General features: G+C 33.3%; 1 protein-coding gene across 5 annotated transcripts in view; it reads right to left on the reverse strand.

Annotated features, from left to right (window-relative positions):
* Window positions 1-11,155: 11,155 nt before the first annotated feature.
* LOC128237325 (E3 ubiquitin-protein ligase rnf213-alpha-like) overlaps window positions 11,156-21,880 on the reverse strand; it is a 106,828-nt gene continuing 96,103 nt past the window's right edge. For all 5 annotated transcript variants that reach the window (XM_052952735.1, XM_052952736.1, XM_052952737.1 and 2 more), the window contains 5 exons: window positions 21,274-21,348; window positions 19,034-19,225; window positions 18,486-18,584; window positions 16,410-16,609; window positions 11,156-14,826 (listed from right to left, as the gene is read on the reverse strand). In XM_052952735.1, the coding sequence (XP_052808695.1) occupies window positions 14,661-14,826; window positions 16,410-16,609; window positions 18,486-18,584; window positions 19,034-19,225; window positions 21,274-21,348 (732 nt within the window). In that variant the 3' untranslated portion in view covers window positions 11,156-14,660. The remainder of the gene's footprint in view (window positions 14,827-16,409; window positions 16,610-18,485; window positions 18,585-19,033; window positions 19,226-21,273; window positions 21,349-21,880) is intronic.

The following is a 21,880-nucleotide window of genomic DNA, read 5'->3' on the forward strand; positions in this document are numbered from 1 at the left end:
GACCTTGACCTTGTAATATTTGCCCTCAAAATGTGTGGCTTCATGAAATACATATGCATGCCAAATGTGAAGTCTCTATCTGTATTATTTCAAAAGTTATGGCCAATATTTAAGTTGAACACAAACAAACAAACAAACCAACAAACAGACAGGGCAAAAAAAAAATGCCCCACATCTATAGATGCTGGGGGCATAGAAATATCCCAATTCAATTTAATTCCCTTGAATTCAAAAGGTAAACACTTACTAAATACAATCCCATAGACCCCCCTCCCCCTTCTCAATAACGGGTTTCTCAATGTGTATGGCACTCCTTTGCCAATATGCCTATATAGTGTTGGTTTAGTGATTGATTTATTGGCTTATTAACAGGTACTTAATGGTTTCTTGAAAACGTTAATTCCCCCACCCTCCCCACAAACACACACCTTTTTTAAAACCTTTTTATTGCTGATACTTGTACTTTTATAGTTGTAATGTCGGTGTAGATAAAGCATGTGTTGCTTTACCTTCTTTTGCATTGCATTCTATTGGCCATTTAAGTGTTTTCTTTTGTTTGCTTCCCATTACACAGGTTGGCTTTTTGGATGTGGATATGGGGTGTATTTAACTTGGCTTGCGTTTTCTATTTTCTACTTTTGGTATTCTCAGGATGGTAAAGGAGAAATGATCCAAAATAGTTTTTTTCTTTAACTGAAGTCATAGGTTAAGGTTAAGGTCACAGAGTAACACAAATAGGAAATGGCACACTTCCTACACATGATGTATTGACACAACCAATTAACCAGCTAACAGCAAAGCGGTTTAGATATTGTCTGGACAAAATATGTCAAGCTGACAGAAGCATGGAAAGGCGTAAGGACCGATGGACAGAGTGCAAATCTCTAGTCCCCACACCCCATCAGTGGGGCCTAATAACTCTACTAGTTCTTACCACTTTGATGTATGTCGGGGTGGGGTTGTAGAGCAACCAACGACTGGTACCCTAGCTGACCATCATCACATTCATCACCACTGGACGACCTCACCATTTCATCATTTGGCCCTGTTTTATAAACATAATATAATGACATTAACAAGAAAGCTGTGTTTGTGAAACAGCAATGCCACCACAGTTTGTTGTCACAAAAGAAATGACCTTTAACCTTAAATGGTGACCTTGACCTATATATTCTGACTATATAAGTCTGACTTTGAACAATGATCGTGACCTGTCTGCATTCAAAATGTGCGGCTTCATGAAATACATATGCATGCCAAATATGAAGTCTCTACCTATATTTCAAAAGTTATGGCCAATGTTAAAGTTGGTCCCAAAGAAACCAACCAACCAACAAACAAATAGACAATATGTCCCTAGATCTAGGGGTATAAAAACACACTTTGTAAGATCAGTACACAAACTGTATGAGAACCTAACATCCTGAGTACTTTATCAAATATTATATTGTTACAGTTCATCTTTTATCTGAAGATTATGTGAAACAATTTGACAAAATAACATAAGTCATTCCAACTTCAATGGGGGCAGCGCAATATGACATTTATAATACACACTGTAAGGTCACACAATCTGTGTGAGGACCTAACATTCAGAGGACTTAAACAACATATTGTCAACTATTATATAAATAACCAGTTCCTTAAATATCTGCAGATTATGTGATAAAGTCTGAATTATGAACTAAGGCTTTCCGATTTCAACATAGTTGCTAGAGACTAATACTGTAAATATTTTTTTACTAACGAAGAGACATTATCTTAACTAGATCTTACAATTGAGCTGTGTGTTGGTATGGTACCATTGCTGGCAATGTTCAATGGGCGACCTCAACTGCAGCTTATCATTCTGCCCTGTTTAAAAAAAAACAAAAACATAAGACATTTAAAATTCACTCTCTGTAAGATCACAAACTCTTTGAGAGGACCTTAGTCCAGAGGACACACAAAATAGTGTCAACTGTAGTATAGTGCATTATACGATGCAATACATTATGCCATACAATCTCATTCGATGTTGGTGCCAAATTTAAAAGCAAGGTAAATAATAAGCTGCTATAAAATTTATTTTTAATACTATGGTTTGTTAAAACTCATTTGCAGGGAAACAATATACAATTATTGATTTTTAGTGAGGTCGATATGAGGATTGTCGAGGTCGATGTAGGGGATAATTGCTTGTTTCAATGTAAGCTAGGAAAATATTGAACAGAGCGAGCACCAGAAGCGTATCCACGAATGAAATATTTCCTATGTGTGTTCACGAGATGTATTATATTGCGATGTTACTTTTGTGACGAATTTGACCGCATCCGTGTAATAGCGTTATTATTTTATATAAAGGAAACATATAAAGGACTGAAATACTTTGATAAAAGTATAAATGATTGGTAAATTTATGTTAAAATACATAGTGAATGTCGCAAGCCAGAATCATCTTTGATAGAGATTTATATAAGAATTATTTTGTCCAATCAAAATGCTGATCGCGACCAATCAAAGTGCTTGGTTTTCAACCAATCGACGATCAGTTTGAATAACCAATAAAAGCATTGCATTGCTCGAACGCTTTTCAAGGCCGAGTTTTTGATAATTGTTGTCATTAACCGTCTCCGTGGCCTTGTGGTTAAGGCGTCCGCCGACGGAGCGGGAGGTAGTGGGTTCGATCCCGGGCCGCGTCATACCGAAAGACGTTAAAAGCTGGTACAAGTAGCTCCCTTGCCTGGCGCTCGGCATTTAAAGGGTAGTACTTGGAAAAGTGGTGTACTCAGTACTGGTTCAACCCAGAAAAGTTGTAGCCCTTGTATCGGTGCTTTACACCGAGCACGTTAAAGAACCAAGAGGTCTCTTCGCAAAGAGGTAGGCTATCGCACCCGGATCTCTTGTTTCTTCAAGTCTTCCAATGTCTGGATTTGACTGCGAATTGCTGTCACTTCTATCTCATGTCACTTATGGCTTTTAAAACACAATTTAAGTCGTGATGCTCTTTCTGGAAAGCCCGGCTATCCTGTGAGGCCTAGTAAGTTGAATCTTCAACTACCATTCTGCTTTCCTGTTTGATGCAGTTGGAGCGTGTTTATAGCTAAAGTGCTTGCAGACGTAAAGAAAGAAAGTAATCGTACTTTATGTATATACCAAGAAAGCTCGGCTATCTGGTATTTTATAATTAAATGTTACAACTCTGTGTTTTATTCAAGAAAGCCCAGTTTTCTGTCGAGAGCATCGGCATAGCAGTAGATTTTGAAAGTTTGTAAATCATTTGTAAATAAGTCGATCGTAGGCATTTAGCCACAAGGAAATTATTTAGTGATTATTAATTTGGAGCTTTATCAAAATCATGTGTACACAATCAAAAGGTTAAGTTACCTTGAGGATAAAGTTTTTTTTTTGTCATTTATAGAAGTGTTTTGCCATAAGTTTGATAAAATAGTGTACAGCCGCTCGGTACACTCCGCACACGTATCAATCTGAAACAAACAGTTTTTATGTTTATGTTTATGTTTATTATATTTAAGAGAAAAATAATTTAAAAGAACAGTTAATTGTAGATTTTCCAAAATTCACGCTTAATTGTATGCACGTAATGTCATCTGGAAATGAAGTTGAAATGGTTCCCAGTCATCTGCGCGCTAAAGATTGGTGTGGAAGTGAGTGCGGGCTAAAATTTAAACAGTGAAAAATGGATAGATTTTTTTTTTCTTATAAATAAACGTATTTGAGTGATTAATCTCGACAAACCAATGGAATGTATTATAAAATGCTATCTTACACCGAAACAAGCAATTATCCATTATTTGTTATAAAAATGTAACTTAATATCCAGCCAATGAAATTGCCGGTCAGCATACTTAATTGTTAAGGAATATAATTATCTACGTTTAAGTAAAACAAATGTGAATGATTTATTTTCCATGTTTATAATATAATGATGGCAAGGCTGCGTCAATATGCACAACTGATTCGTGAGCAAATTATTTAAAGGCATACAGCTTTATGCAACCAAAACGTTCACATAGATTCAATGGATTGTTAAACTTTGCAAGACAATGTTTATGGTGAAATATTACTATATTATCATATGCATTATACAAATGGTTTCCTCTTCTACGATAGGCATAACGATTGAATAAACACATGTACAATTTGAGATATCGCTTATACACGAGTCATATAAAATGACTCTGTAAGGCATGGTGTACCCTAGTCCATTGTCGGCAACCACGTTACTTTCTTCCGTTACACTTCATACATACAATTGGACAATTGACTGACAAAATCTCGCTTTAATGAATATGCATGAGGCAGGAGAGACAACTCTTCTTCTAATTAATTCGCATGTTACACTCAAATATTGTTCAATAACTCTACAGTGTCAGTAGCCTCCGTGGCCGTGTGGCTAATGCCAAATACTGAGACGGCGGATTCGTTTCAACTCGAGCAATCGCAAGAATATTTTCCAACCGTAAAGCATCCGGTTCTTTGCGGAACCAATGAAACTGCCTCATTAAATATTCATGATTACGATATTTTCATAGCCAAATGCCCACGGTACACATCGAAGCAAAGCGTAGTGTGTATCAGGGGTATCCGACGATTACCCAAGACATACTTATGTACATGATATTTATCGGTTTCCCCAAATGCAACTCTGTAAGATTTATATTTACAATATTATGTCTTTAATATATAATAATACTACTATTAACTGCTACTTTTTAACATTATCTTCGTTTTTCAGGCTTGGTGAAGAGCTTCTAGCCTTTGTAGAATTAATGGAAACTCCATTCCTAGACACGGCAGTTTTAGTGGAATTTCCACAGGAAATCCGATTTAAACATAGCGTGTGTACGTGGATTATGGGATATACGACGCTTCGAAAGAAAATTGGACGAAATCGACGTTGATAAATATAGTGAGAACAAGTTGCGTATAGAACATAACCGATCAAAGACAAATGTGTGTGTGTGCCTTATATGACGCTAGTGATTAAATAAAAACCCCAGTTAGAGGCATAAACTTTTTAAAATGTTTAATATTCATTGTTTTCAGTTATCCAGATAGTTAAGTATAATGTGCATGCCATAAAATTGACTGTTGAATGAATTGAGTGTCTATTAGTTTATAATTATGATATTATCTGTTCTTTTTGTCTCATTGAACTTCGTTGCTAACTTAAAGCATATCGTTGAGTCTTGTGTTAAAGAGAAGTATTGGCGTTTTATTTTCGTTCCTATTGTATATAAAAACGAGAATCCATAGATTTGAATTTGGAAGATACTTTTGTAAATAGTGTATAGGTTTACTTACGAGTATTTCTTGTATGAAGTATGTTTTATGTTAGTTGTTGTTTTGCTGTTAGTATATAAATACCTGTATATATTGTATGAAAGTTGAACATGGGTGTTTTTATTCCAAAAGCCATAACGATATGCTTTATATGAATGTACATTTCTTTATTTCTTGATCAAAAGTATGTTTCTTTTCATTGTTTCGTGGCAAATATTTGTGATACTGTTTTCTGTATTTTTCTTTTTGTTGCTGCCCATTTTGTATAATTTCCCTGAATAGCGGTCATTTGCGGTCAGTTGATAACCTGGTTTTACTGTTGTCATTTTGCTTTATGGTTGCTCTATAGATGAAATATATATATTTAATGTGCTGTTTTTATGATAAACGTTGCATTTAAGCAGTGACTTTTTAAATCTTCATATGTATGTTCGATTTCTTGATATTTATATTATTAAAATTGGTTTATAAATAATTCTGTTTTGTGTTATGTGAAATTGTAATGATTCCCCAGTGTTGTGTAAAACTGTGTATTTTTTAAAATATGTAGAAAAACGAAAATGTATGCAAACCTGCTTGTCATATGATAAATAGTGGGAGAAGCCGTTAGGTTGCAGGTAAAAATCAGACTGTGATTTGTATTTGTTCGACTTTCGCACTATAATATTCTGCAAGTCCTAATAAAAGTGGTATGCATTTATGTGTGTGTATGTTTACTTGATATGTTTTCTAATATGTTACTTGCATATCGTTATTGTTCACTTTTACAATGTTGCCAATGTATGTTTTTAGCTCACATGAACATGTGCTGATTTGCTGTGTTGGTCCGATTTTCAAAAAAATTACAGAAATATTTCTTAGATGACCCTGAATCAAATTTCTTCACTCCGTGTTCATTCGTAAAAACAAACATGGCCACCAGGAGGCGGGGCTATTTTTTTAAATATATGTTTATAAGAAAATCTTCTACTTTAAATCCGCTGGACTGATTTAACAATAATTTCACAGGAATGTTCTCTAGGTGACCTTCTATCAAATGCCTTCACCCCTGTTGACTCATAAAAATATGGCTGCCTGGGACGGGTCTACCTTTTACTATATAAATATATCGAAAACTTTGAAATTCTTCTCTTAAGAAATTGTTGGACCGATTTCGAAATAAATTCACAGAAATTATTCTAAGAAGGCCATAATCCATTTACCCGATTGTGATTCATTCAAACTCGGTAGCCAAGTGAGGGGCTAGTTCTCACTGTATCTCGATATTGCAAACATTAAAAACCTGCTCTTCAGAAACCATTCATCCAATTTTAAAATATGTTCACAGATATTCCTTATGTCATCCTTTTATCATAATGTTTGTAAATGCCCAATCAACACGTTTAGAACCATTTGTCAAATCAGGTGAGCGATATAGGCCCATCTTGGCCCGCTTGTATTCATATATAATACTGTATTAATTATATAATATGTTAATCTATATAATGTATGTAAACATTGAACAAATATTTGTTAAAAGTATTTTTTGGTTGTATAATCTTCAATTTTTAATTGCATAATCGCATGTTTTAATTACACATTGTGTTTACGTACCAAGGGATTACCCAGTGTTTTGCATTGGACGGATGCCCTTTAACAATATATAACACTTTAAACATATATTAAATAATTTTAGATATGTAATGATTACTTCGTTTATTTAAATGCTGCTTATTAAGAGTAACGATTTGACTAAATGTATTTAACAGTTCAAATAATAATATGAACTGTATTCTGCCATATGACTGGACACACATTTATTGTTGATCTTAAGTACTAATATATCACGATGCCTTATTTTTGAGCAGGATATATTATTGTTAACTTAAATGATCATAAATGCAGATGCCTTAATTTTTAGCAGGTTTGATTTCCATTTGCAACAAAAATTCCATTCGTGTATGTGAAATTCATCAATTACATATGGTTTGTGATCATGCTTATATATATAATATTGCTTGACATATTCACACCACGCAAACTATTGCAATATTTATGCGAAAAACTTGAAAACCTAATCCAATGGACACGCAGGAAACGCCGATTACCATTAAAATAACAAAGAGCCTAAAAAGATCATTATAAAACAGCAAACTCAAAAATGTCATTCGTTATGCGGAACATACAATCAAGCTTATATGAAGCCAAGACAGAAACATACAATATCTGTGTTCGTCCAACCGTTGAATGTACCTCAATATTCTGGTCCACCTACCAAAATTTATGTGAAAAGCTTCAGAAACAAGCTCAGTAGCAAAACAGTTTAAACATAAACCCGGTTTGGCGGTTACCTTATCATTCAATGGCGGTGCTCAAATGTAGTTGTCCCATTTACACTGATAAATGTATATTTTTGATCAGTTGATCTTATTATTATTTGTAGTGTGTCAGCAGGTCCCGTTAAATATAATTCAATTTTTTTGTTAATTTATGGTGTCTTAAATGAATTGTCGCCATAAGTGTTACAATGTAACGTTTAAAAAAGGGGTTGATCTTTTCCATTGATATTATGACATCTTTTGATAAAACGTTTCCGGTTACAGAAGGGTTTTTGAACAACAAACGTATAGTCAACCAACTACATTTCCCGGTTTTTGATTTAGTTTACTCGTATAAATCTTAATTTCAAATTCAATTACTCACTGTTTACATCGATTTTCCACTCATTTGCACTGTTGTTGTACAAATGAGTGGAACGACTACCATCTCATGTCACTGATTTGTTTGGTGAAGTAAGACGCGTTGAAGCAATCTCAACGCATAAAAATGTTATGGCTCCAATAACTGCCCGCCGTGTTGTAGAGGTCGACAAGCGGCGCCTGATGCGCTGCCTTCGCTGGCACTTCCGGTGACGCCCTACTCTTGGATCTGGTCCAGCGCCATCACCTCCGAGTACATGCCCTAAAATCGGACATGCACACAACGCATTCGCTGTTTTCGTTTAAATACATTTTAATTGTGCCGATAGCAAAACATAACTTTTACATATTTCTATATCAATGGAGCCTCATATCTACCTTTTTAATCTGTGGATATAAACTGACCGCCCAAAACTTGAGTTTACAATGCAAACACTGTTTAGTGCGATTGCAATCCCATTTTGTACTGAACTATGAAATGAACAACATATATCTCAATAACCGAGAGAAGTGCACACTCTTCCCCTAAGACGGTGCTATGTTGCGTTAAATCTGATAGGAAAATATAGATCTTACAGCGATTTCTTTTTCGAGTCGGGCCGCTTTTTTACCTAAGGGATATCCAAATGTGACGGCATAAACCAAGAGTGAACACACTAAATAATAAACCGTTCAATAAGACTCAAATTCGGATAAGCAACTAAAATAATTTTTTTCTCGATGTTGTCATGTAGGCCACTATTATGTAAACATGGTTTTAGTGAAAACATTCGATTCGCTGTGGGTACGTTATCAAATGCTTATACACTACGCGTTTATATATTTTGTTCTTAGAGGTAATGAATGTCTAACCGCGCCCATTGGCTTCACTATGACTTGACCGCACCGTTACGCCATCATGAATTAAATTGTGTTTGTGAAATGAGATGGCAGTGACTGCAATTTCCAGTCAAATCCAGAAGCTAGTTTTAAATAAACAGAGATCCAAGGAGGTCCGGGTACGATAGCCTAGCTCTTTGCGAAAATACCTCTTGGTTCTTAAACATGCTCGATGCAAAGCACCGGTAAACTTTCCTGGTTTTAAACCAGTTCCTAGTACACATTTCCCGACATAAGTAATACCCGCTCGAATCGACGATGGCGAGCGCAAAGCTTGTGGGCTACTGGTACCGTATTTTATCGTCTTTTGGTATGACCATATGAATTTTGAACCCGCGACCTTCTGTACCTTCTGAACCCATTGAATATTGCCCCCATTTAACGTTATATACTTACCCCAGCCGTTATTAAATGACACTCCATCGCGTAAAAAGTTGCCCGTAAAAAGGCTGGTATTCAAAATGAAACTTATTCAATTCTATGGCCATGCTTCATTGAATTTATTAATTGAAAATGTCGATTTTTATTCCACGCATTCCGATAAGCTAAATCAATATTAGATTCAATCAAAACCAATATGGAATACCACCTTAACTGTAGTCGGGTCACTTTTATCCAACGTTGAAACTGACCTTAATAGTCGCATGCAAGTTACTTATTACCATGCAGTACACATTTTAGTCGATAAACATTTTTTGATTGTAAGTAATCAACTTTTAGTGAAACGTATGCCACCAGCTGTAAATACTGTTTTTGCTCAGTCGAGGGATTTAACTTAACTGATATAAGTCGGAAAAACTTAGTACAGTAGTAGCAATGTTTTCCGTGTTTTTGATTTTAGGCTTATATGTATGGTAAAATAAATCCACTTTTTAACATGTTTCTTATTAAAAAATTAATTAATATATATGTAGTCCTATCATCTAAAACAGGTTTTCTGTGAATTATATTCTTGTTTATAACTGTGAGATAAACTCAGCCTATTGCTCGACCAAAAAGGAACATAACTCGTAAAGACATGAATTAGTGTCTTACAAAAAGTAAACATGATTTGTTTATGAGTAAGTATACCTGGGCGCAATTAACCGTACTAAAATATTAAAATATAACTAAATATGAAGCAAGGCAGGACTGGGCTTCTAGTGCTTTCTACAAATCGAGCCAATTTAGACTTTCAAACTTTTGATTATGATTGTAAGGAGGATATCTGCGGAACACACGTCACAACGGCGTGCAGAAGGAATGCGCTCAAAAACTATCGATGATTTAAAATAGTGGTTTGTATTTACTTTCAAATACTTGTTTTTGGAAGGCATATGTCGTCAGTAGCTTGTATTTCGTATTTTGAAAATCCGTCCTCGATTGTTAACGCGCTTGAATTGTAATCGAGACCTCACTGATTCCATCCCTCGCTCATATTAATGGTCCAAATCGATATTCTCACATTGGTATTATACTTACAAAAGAACCAGTTGTGTCTCTAAAACCTGGAAGTATTCTGTAAATCTCAGGTCAGTAGATAATATGCATCTTAAGTTCTTGATAAAAAAGTAAAGGAAGTTGTTAGTTCTAGCTCGGACTTGGCATTATGCGTAAATAATCTTGACATTAAGCTTGCGGAATTCACTGGCTCTTTCCAGAGACACCTAGATGGGTTTTTTTCTTCTACGGACAGCCGATCTCTGACGATAATTTTAAAATGAAATTACCCTTAGAAAATGACCCTATTAATGATAACATGCTAATATTGATTAGTTTTCAATAACTGTTTAAATCAAAATTTAACACTGAAATGTCCTCAGGGTAAATTTAAAACGTTGAAAGATAACCGTTGGAATCAATTTTAACGAGGTCAATATTTACTGTTTCACCGGGAAAAGGCGGTATTCTCTAGGGCAGCATCGATAACGTATACATGACACGTCTATGTTGGGCATAGAACGCTGCCCTGTATGATCATAGCTCCAAAGTAAGTAATTTCAAGACTTCCAAGGCTGTCCTCTTTTGTTTTAGGTATCGCTGACCTTGCCAACTATGTGGCATGTAGCTTTTTCAACTCTTTCGTAGATTTAACTGCCGTACTCCAAATATTACTTGGAAAATGTGCTTATCCAAAAAAAAGCTCAAGCCATATCATAATATGATATACGAACAGGATCCTACTAAACTAATATGCAGTACTACAGTCAGATGGCCGGAAGTCTGTCAGGTGCACTTATAGAGGGCGTTTGAATTTAAACCCGATGTCTGACAAAGGTTTAATCATCTAAGGTTCCATGTGTATTGTCCATGTCGAAAACAAAAACCCAAGCTGAACGTATCTGGTTTATTAAAACATGAAGCAAACATTCGGCATTCATACCTGTTTTCCATTCAAAACAAACAAACAAAAGCGTGTGTATGCATTCAATAAAACAGACATGTAAGTTATAACAAAACTCAAACAAATCCAACTGAATTAACAAAGCTTAATGGAGCTTAAATAATAGTATGTAGAAGCATGATAACAAACATGCATGAATAGATTTTGCTCATATAAACATAATAACAAAACTGTATATCATTTAAGCATCGTCCTGTATCATCATTTACGTTTATCAATAAATATATCTGCAGATATACAGCTAATGAAATTTCTTAAACTGTAAAACAAGTTCCTACAGAAATTTTACTAACAATAAAATGAAAAACTTCAAGCTTCATTTAAAATATATATATATATATATATTATTATATTGGATAATTACATGTAGTTAAAGGGAATCCGTCCAATGCAAAACATTGGGTACTCCCTTGTAGGTACGTCAATAGTATGTGTAGTTAAAACATTAAGATATATAATACATAAAACAATTACACCTTAAACGTGCTCATATATTATACGCATCCATATATAATGAACAAACATAATATATATTGACGACAATGTATCCGTGAACAGTAACAACATGAAACATGCAAGTAAAATATTTGAGTACTAATCAAGCAAATGTACTCACGCATCATTATATACTACTTGTATATAGACTTGCATAATGTTAGGATTACAGTTGACATTTAACAATTATAAAAGGTATAATTGAATGACACAAATAATACATGGTGATCACGTCGTACAAATCACTGTATGATTACCATCATCTGCCTTACTTCCATTCCCATAAGTAAGCATATTAAAAACATGTTTGCACACATCTCTGTGGAAACATTACAATATCACATAACACGAAACAGATTAATTTATTTACGAAGATTATATTATTACATAAATAAAAAGAACATGCACATTTTGACTAAAAAAATCAAAACTGTGTAAATGCAACATAAAACCAAACAACAACATATTTATCACAACTTATAACTACTATATAATGATATTTATAATCAACGTGTGTTTTTGAAACAAGCATTGTGACAGCAATTAGAAACAATGTCACAAACTGATCTCATACTAGTTAATTTAGAAAAAAAATACAAAATGGAAAGTAACAAAAATAGTTCAAAGTAGCATACACATACAGACATATCTGAATCTACATCTAATGGGTTTTAAGTTGAATCAATTCAACAGCCCATAATCATTCGAGCGTAACATAATTCTTTAAAATACATCATTGGCCAATATCACTCACACGCACTTATAATGCTCACATAAACGAGCCCTCACGCACTTAAAACTGGGAGCTCCCAAGCTACTTGCACATTATTGAACAAAAACCTCAGAACCGTATTTTGGATATGGTCAGTGAGGAAATCAAAATGTAGTATAGGAAAAAGAGGCAAAATTATGTATTGGTCCAATTAGAGTGATAACATTTAATTCTGTAATCTTTACATAATAACAAAACTGTTTATAATTTAAGCATCGTTCTGTATTATCATTTACGTTAAACAATAAATATATCTGCAGATATACAGCGCATGTAATTTCTTAAACTGTAAAACAAGTTCCTACAGATTTTTAAGCAGAATTAAAATGAACTTCAGGCTTCATTTAAAATATATATATTATTATACATGTATTGGATAATGAAATATACTTAAAGGGCATCCGTCCAATGCAAAACATTGGGTACTCCCTTGTAGGTACGTCAGTAGTATGTGTAGTTAAAACATTAGCATATAATACATGAAACAATTACATATTAAACGTGCACATAAATTCTACGCATCTTTATATAATGAAAAAACATAATATATATTGACAACAATGTATCCGTGAACAGTAATAACATGAAACATGCAAGTAAAATATTTGAGTACTTATCAAGCAAATGTACTTACGCGTTTTTGTATACTACTTTTATGTAGACTTGCAAAATGTTAGGATTAGAACTGCCTCTTCAACAGTTTCTAAGATAAAATTGAATAACACAAATGATACATGGTGCACATCGTACAAATCACTGTATGATTACCATCAACTGCCTTACTTCCATTCCCATTAGTAAGAATATTAAAAACAAGTTTGCACACATCTCTGTGGAAAATTGCAATATCACATAACACGAAACAGATAAGTTCATTTACGAAAATTAATATTATTACAGAAATAAAAAGAACATGCACATTTATACTAAAAATTAAAAACTGTTTAAATGCAACATAAAACCCAACAACAACATATTTAACACAACTTATACCTATAGATTGATCAACGTTTGTTTATGAAACAAGCAAAGTGACAGCAAATAGAAACAATGTCACACACTGATCTCATACTACTAAATTTAAGAAAATTATACTAATTGGAAAGTAACAAAACTAGTTCAAAGTAACATACACATACAGACATATCTGAATCTACATATAATGGGTATAAAGTTGAATCAATACAACAGCCCATAATCATTCAAGCGTAACATAATTCTTCAAAATACATCATTGCTCAATATCGCGCACACGCACCTTTATTGCTCACATAAACGCGCCCTCACGCTCTTATAACAGGGAGGCCTTAAGCTACATGCGCATTACTGAGCAAAGACCTCAGAACCGTAATTTGAATATGATCAGTGATTAAATTCAAATGCGGAATGATAAAAGAGGCAAAACTTTTTTTGGTCTAATAACAATGATAACATCTGTAATATGTACATACATTCCGAAAGAATGGGCCTATAAAGAACACAAACTTGTCAGTAAAAATAAACAAACGATCAATCAAGAAACAAAAAATGTTCATGCATATGAAGAATAGTGTCATAATGGCTTTTGGAATTCAAGAAACTGGTTTGTAGACACACGCGTTCAACTATGTGGCACATAATATATCTATATACAAAAACAACAACAATTGGTTTAAACTAAAAAACAGTTATCTTTAAGTTTACTTTAATTGTTTAAAATATTCCTTAGCAAACCTAGTACCTATTCACAGAAGTCCAAACCAAATCCATAGCCATGAATTCTGGTTTTGTTGAGAAAAGGAAGAAACACTTCGAGAATACATCTCAATTTCAAAAGCAATAACTAAATCCTTAAAATCAGCAACCCTTTTATATGACATAAAATCAATCAAAGATATCTTAGCACGAAACAAACAACCATGACCATCAAACAAAAGGATTTATAGAAATACAAAATAACACAAAACAGATATAATGTTGTTTATATAAATTCATCAAAAAGTATATTGTTAGACATTATTATGGCATATACAGTATTCATTATCATCTCATATCTAGTATTTAAAAACAATGACAATGCAACATTTTTCAACATGTGTGTACCGCTTTCTAATCACAAGAATCATATAAGGCACAAAAAGTCTTTGATCTGTAATGTTCCATGTGCAACTCATTTGCACTATCTTTATTAATGTCTCTTTCGTACCATTCTCTTCCGAAGAGTTTGATATGCCATAATCCATGAGCACACGCTTTGTTTGAAGTGTATTTCCTTTGGGAATTCTGCTAGATCTACCGTGTCTATGCATGGAGTCTCCATTAGTTCTACAAAGGCTAGAAGTTCTTCACCAAGCCTGCAAAACAGAGATAAGGTTAAAGTAAGGAATAAATAGTTAATACATTCATTACAAGATAAAACACTAGTTCACATTAAATTAAGTTTTTTTATGAAAATCTCTGAGTTTAAGCTTCATGATCGTTAAACTTAAGCAAAATGTGTCCAGGTATATAGAAAATGGAGCATACAGTCATGGTCCACTGTCTGACGCAAAACAAAGTTAAATCCCGCTTATTGGGGAAACCGTTTGTTATCCATATGAAAATTTAATTCATTACCATTTTTAACTCATTTGGCTTTAATGATCAAAACAAAACCAAAACATATTATTCTTGTACAGATTAAAAAAGTAGGCTTTATACCTAAAATAGATACGTGGCCACATGTTTCAAAGTTTAAAAAGCGCCAAAATATCGGGTATATACATATACACACTTTTTTATCTGTATGTTTTTGCTTTATTTTGATCATTCTCGTCAAATAAGATGAACATGATATTGAATTATTTTTACATTAACCTACATTGTGCGTCATTTCGCTTTTTATCAACTATTTATAGAATACAGATCAATTTATGATTCATAAATAAATGAGATATCGAGTTGAACAGGTGTTTGTTATATCGTTAGGTTCTTTGTAAACAGGTGAAAACATATTGCACATCATTAACTTACAATAAAAAGCCCACTTTCCCCACAATTTATTTTCGCAAAATTGAACAATTTATTGAATATATGTAAAGTTATCGGTTTCCAAAGGCTGAATGCCTTTTAAAAATTGTGCGCACGAATCATTCATCCTTATATTTCCCACATCGCCATTATATAAACAATTATAAATAAACTTAATAAACAAGACAAGTTATTTTCTTCTAATTAAATTCGTTTCACTGCGATTTAGAACATGTTATTGTAATAAAAATTTGATATCATTTCGTGTTAAGAAATATTAGTTCGTTCCCACTTCCTAATAAAACTTCAGCACGAAAAGAACTTGGACACAACGACTTCATTTCCGAAATGATATTACGTCCGCATACAATATGGCGCGAATTTCTGAAAAACTAAAATAAACCGTCCTTTAATATCATTTTTGGAATGTAATGAAAAGAAAACCTGTTTGTTTCAGTGTAAGATCACTATATATTTCACCGCGTGAACACTAAAAGTAAATATACGCTATTAGTGATATCTCAGAGATATATATTGCTATCTTACACTGAAACTAACACTAATATCCTATATATTTCACCGAGTGGAAACCAATATCCTGTATCATTTTTGTTTTCTCAGGCAAAATGTTTTGCAATCTTTTACTAAAACAAACATTTTTCTGTTTTGTATGCTGATATAAAAATCAAATAATAAAATTATATCTTATTTGAAAATCGCACTCAATCTTAGTCAAATATTGTCCTATCGGAAATAACGACTTTGGATTTTCTTTCCAGCACTGTGTATAGTAAACAATGAAGTTATATTTCGAAAAACTCACTGTTTATTGTGTGCTTATCATGAAATATTCAACCGTTATTTTTCATTACCCCACCGCAGATAATGAAATACTTGTATTTTTTGGGAAAAACAAACAATAACAAACCTGTTCTCAATATTGTCAATGTAATCCTCGTCACTGGTGTTTTCACGTCTGGCAATCCGTAGAAGCATGAATTCGTGCAATATTTCTAGAATGCTAGAAAGCTTATCAACACTTAGAGATTTCATGTAGACTCCGAATGACTTATGCAGCTCTTCAGACAGCTCGTCATGGTACGGCTCCAGCAGAGTCTCAAACACTTCCTGTATCATAAAACACAGTTGATAAAGCTTTATTTTAAAAGAGAAAGTTAAAGTCTAAAGTTTATACTTACGGAAATGAAGAGAAAAAAGCTTGAGTCATTATTTTGTTATGTTTAACTTGAGTTTGTGTATGAGTTTCAAATAACGACAATAATATGAGGACTGACTTAAGACTTCATTACGTCAATATTGAAACTAATCATACATTTAGCAAAAAACCTAAAACCCAGCCAACAAATACATAACACATTTTAGTCACAGTAAACCCTCATGTAACAATTTTGGGTCTATTACTAAATGTTTGGATACCTACTGGCCAATAACAATAACACAGACCAAACTTAAAAGCAGTTGTTATTACACAACTAGACCAATAATCTATTGAGCTGCACAATGACGATGGTTCAAACATATATTGTAACATATGGAGAGATGGTCAAATTAAAAACTCAAGACCAATTACTCAAAAATGAATTTTGAAATCAGACATGCTACCAAACTTGCACAATACGTTAGTCCTTTAAACATTGCATTAACATTTATCAAAGGTTGGATAAGAAATGATTGATTTAGGGAGCATTTATGATGGAATTTAAGATGAAATTCTGACAATTAGATGGCTGCTACACTTAAATGATGAGTAAGATGAGGTTGTTAATTGAACTCATTTGAGAAATCAGCTTATAGACATGACAACATTAATTTTGGTAAAGATTTGATAAAAAATGTAAAAATAAAAGAGCGAACAAAGTGAATTTGGTCAAATGTTTGAAAATCTATAAGATTTTGCAATGAAGCAAATAATGTGATAAGGTTGTTTATCAAACACACTTGATATATCATCGCTATTGACATTGTCATCCCATTTGCTGATGATCGGATAAGATATGAACCAGTTACTCCAAATAGCTGTACGTCAGCGTTTTTTCAAACGTTTTTTCATTTGGAAATATCCTTTTCCGTAGAAACCCTTATATAACGTCTGAAGGTTAAGGGAATTTTGTGATATTTTAACATTAATAATTTAAAGGCAATAACTCAAGAGTGAGTAATGTTATATGGCTGGTTATCAAACCTATTGAAGATATTATGCCATTTAACATTTTAACCCAGTGCGGTAAAGAGTGGAGATAAAATCGGGTTATTAATGCTCAAGTCAATGATACTTCGAATTGAATTTTGTAATATTTCGACAAATCAAGGACAAACATTCCGGTACTAAGAAGGGAATTCTTCTTCATCGAAGTCAGTCGAGACATAATGCCGTTAAACGTTGTAAATCAGTTCAGTAAAAATAAGAAATGCCCTACAGCGGACAATTTGAATGTGGGTTAAGTTTTAACTGCATCGTATCTTTGAAATGTTTTTGCATATAGTTCGCTGACATGTATTCCTCCGTCTGCAGATAGAGTTGGGATCTCTTATCATTGAAGTACTTGGGGTTTACCTATTAGTTTATTATAATTTTATTTTATTATTAAGTTTTCTCAAGTTAATTCATACTTTGATAAGATTTACTCTTTGTACACGTTAACTGGTTTAAACACCCAGTAAGTTCACATTTTACTGACCGTTCCATGGCGATACCTAACACTCCTTTTAAACATACCTGTTTTTTATATTGTATATATGCACTGTGTTGTTGTGGAGTTTTGTGATATTGTTCCATGTTTATAAAAAAATTTATATGTGTTATATGTCTTTGGCGTTTACCCTGTGCCATTTAACGGAGTAGCCATTAAACTTTTGGCTACTGAGTTTGTTCCTGTAGTTTTTCACATACGTATTACAAATGAAAGGGAGTTACTTGTTTAATCCGGCAGTTTTTCCAATGCTATAAAGGAAACATTAAAAAGTAATCGTTAAAATAGCGTACCTGTTTTGAATGGAAATTGTCGACCATAAACTTGGACTTCAAGTATGACAATAGTAACCACAGAGACTTGGCATGCTGGAACTCACACGACTGTTGAGCCTGGAAATATAAAATAGTGGCTTTAATAATAATATCAAATCAACTGAACACTGTTTGAAATCGTTGTCATTATACTCCCTTTAATTATTATAAAGTCAGTACAAATAAGAATTCATGATCAACTTATCCAAGTTCTTATTCTACTACTTGTAACACTGCTTTATAAAATTGTCACAAGCCTTACTTTGTGAAATGCATTTGTGAATAAGCCCCGTGAGCAGGGTTTGTGAGCTAATTCGTATTTCGTTCACCGCTTATTTAAGTCTTAAATACTGCTTGAATACTATTATATAAATTTGAGCACCTTAGGGAGCATGTTCTCTACACATGTGTGAAAGAATTACGTAGTGGTTTATATCCAGTAAGCGAACTTCTACATCATTCATACCAGTTAATAGAGCTAGCTCAGTCTTCCCTATTGAGCTTATGTTGTATTGTGAACCACAAACCTTCTGACTCGTCATTGCGTGTTCCATCTGCAGTGTCTCAACCATGAAGGTGTTCAGGTTTTCAGACTGGTTTCCGCCTGTAGTTTTGAGGAAACTGATTGCTATATCGAGGTTGTCCAAAAATCGGCACAAGTCTGGTAGACTCTTGATCTCTTCGCTTATCTGCTTCTTTACAGCTATTCCAAGTGCTCGCTGAGATATTGGTGGACAGATCAATTGAAAGTAGATATAATACCAATTATTCTTATATATTTAAAAACACGAATAGTACATAACACGATAGGATTAAATTTGTTAAAAACGACTCCTTGCATTTCAGATTTCAGAGTACACGGAATGAGTCAAAATAATAACGACTTTCTTTACCCTTCACAATAGTTCTGATATGCACTAAATTTGCATATCAAGCGTAATGCTTTCTCTATACGTAATATTTTCATACTTTTAATACCATCTTTTTAACAGAAACATATAAGAAAATAAATAGCCCCGCCGAGGTAGTTGCATAGTCTTGACGTTGTAAATATTAAGCATTTTTTGCTTAGTGTGATGCGCCATAATATCCAGACATTACCAATACAATAACTATAAAATTTATAATACTTTCTTTTAACATATGTTTCGGTATGCTACAACTGTATATCATTATAATGTTTTTTGAAATAAATACTGTTTAAACCAACATATGTTTCATTAAAAAGATATGTTCTTAATTGAAAAATAATATTTGTGAATTAAGAGTTGAGTCCCTCTCTGTCCTATGCACCATACATATTGGCGTCAACAATAAGAAATGGAATTAGCATTCATTTTGAATATTTGATTGGAAAATCATTTTGAGATGTATCTTTAATCTTGGTGTAAATGTGTTTCTTAAACCACTGAAACTATTTTAAAGTAGAGATCCCATATGTACGTTTCAATAATAAATTATTTAAGATTAGCCTTAAAAAGCATTAGTCTTTTTTTAATAAACATGAATAAATTGTATTTCAATTATCTTTATAATCCCAAATTTACCAGTTAGTCATCAGCATTTAGCTGATCTAAATGGTTTTGGATTTCCAGCATGTTCAAGGTTGAATAATGTTTAAAATAAGAGTATTTGTACAGGCATTATACAATACAATTTGAGAGCGATGGGTTTGAATTACCATGGTGACTTAAAATTACAGCCCATTTTATTGTATGCTTTGTTATATCCACAGATAATTATCAGTCAATTTTATGAAAATTCACATTAACAATGATGTTAAGCAAAAGTCCGTAGTTGTTAAATTGTCGATTTTGTCAGAAAGGTCTACGTTATTTTGGATCATCGCTTTTAACTATGTTCAGTCCGATTCCGTAAGAACCAAATAGCATAACCTAAATTAACGAGATCTGTCGTTAGACTATAGGTCGCACTGTCTAGAAAATATATAACTAAATAACATTTAATTTTTAATGTGTGCATGTCAATAACAAGGGCTATTCATTATATTGTGGATAATATAGTTACCAACACAACTCTCTTGCGACCTTGATTACTAAGGTTAAGTCTTATGTCCGTCCTTTTAGATGTAATATGCCCGACTTAATAAATCATTGAGGGACCATATTTGCATTAGTATCCATTGGGTATCATGATCATGTTTAGGATTTAGTTGATTAACTGAAGAGTCTGACAGAACAGAACACATGCGTGAAGATCAAACCAATTGAATGTATGGGTTGTAAGATATGGTCATAAGTGCTTATGCTCCGAAAAGCATTAGCAAAACCTCTTTAGACAATAAGAGGCCATACTTAGTGTCTATGATCATACAGAGTTATCAGTGTGTCAAGTGTCAAGTCAATTAAATTAACAGTATTCGAGACATGAGAAAAGATCTCAACTTACCGTAAAACCTTAACCAAACTTCCTAAGTCAATCAATGCCAATGGCTATGATTTGAAATTTTGATCATAAATAAATGTCTAACTTAATTATTTGATGGCCTTGAACTGCGTGAAATATTAAATTAATTGAATTAATGGTTTGAGATCTGACTAAAAATTCCAATTTGCCACAAAGCTTTAACCGGACTTAGTGCTGACGCCAACGCCATCGAATACGTTGAAACCGGGTTGAGCATAAAAGCCTTCCTCATTCTCCGAATAGTCTCGCTTAAAAGGCAGCAATATAATTGGGAACTTAACCTTTACACAATCATATTTAAGGAGTTAAATTATTCAAAAGAATGCAAACTGGTTGTTACCTGTGGAATTTTTTCTTCCAATATTTCGAAAACAGCAGCATTTGTAAACTCTGTCCGATATACCATTTGGTCAATCTATAGAGCAAAAATGACATGCATAAACGTTTGTTGTATTAGTAGTAGAACAAAGCTATGATAACCTCATAAATGGATCATTCTCTGACCCCAGCTATTTCACCCATGGATCATAAGCTTCTCTTTACCCACGGATTTAGGGGACTACCTTTTCGCTGATCGTTGTCACGCATAAGAAATACTTCTTTTGATTAATATGACTATCCGCTATGTTTTAAAAAAAACCACATCAACCCCCTCTTTGTGTCACATCCATAGAAAAGGGTTGTATCTGCTGGATAGACAATTTGAATGATAGTAATATAAGTGTATTTTAACCTCTTTAAACTCAAATGTCAACTGTTACTCGCAATTGTTCATTCGTCACTATATATTATTGTATTTAAATAGCATTTCAGTTTGTGTTTTAGTTATTTTTCTGTAAGAGATCTAAGAATTGTTGACTTCTTTCCTCTTGCTCTATTTCAAGTATTAATCTTACTTTTTGAAGGCTGTTTGGTAACATGTATTTCGAATATGTTTTTAAATACGG

This window comes from Mya arenaria, chromosome 6 (genome assembly GCF_026914265.1).
Source record: "Mya arenaria isolate MELC-2E11 chromosome 6, ASM2691426v1".
NCBI lineage: Eukaryota > Metazoa > Mollusca > Bivalvia > Myida > Myidae > Mya > Mya arenaria.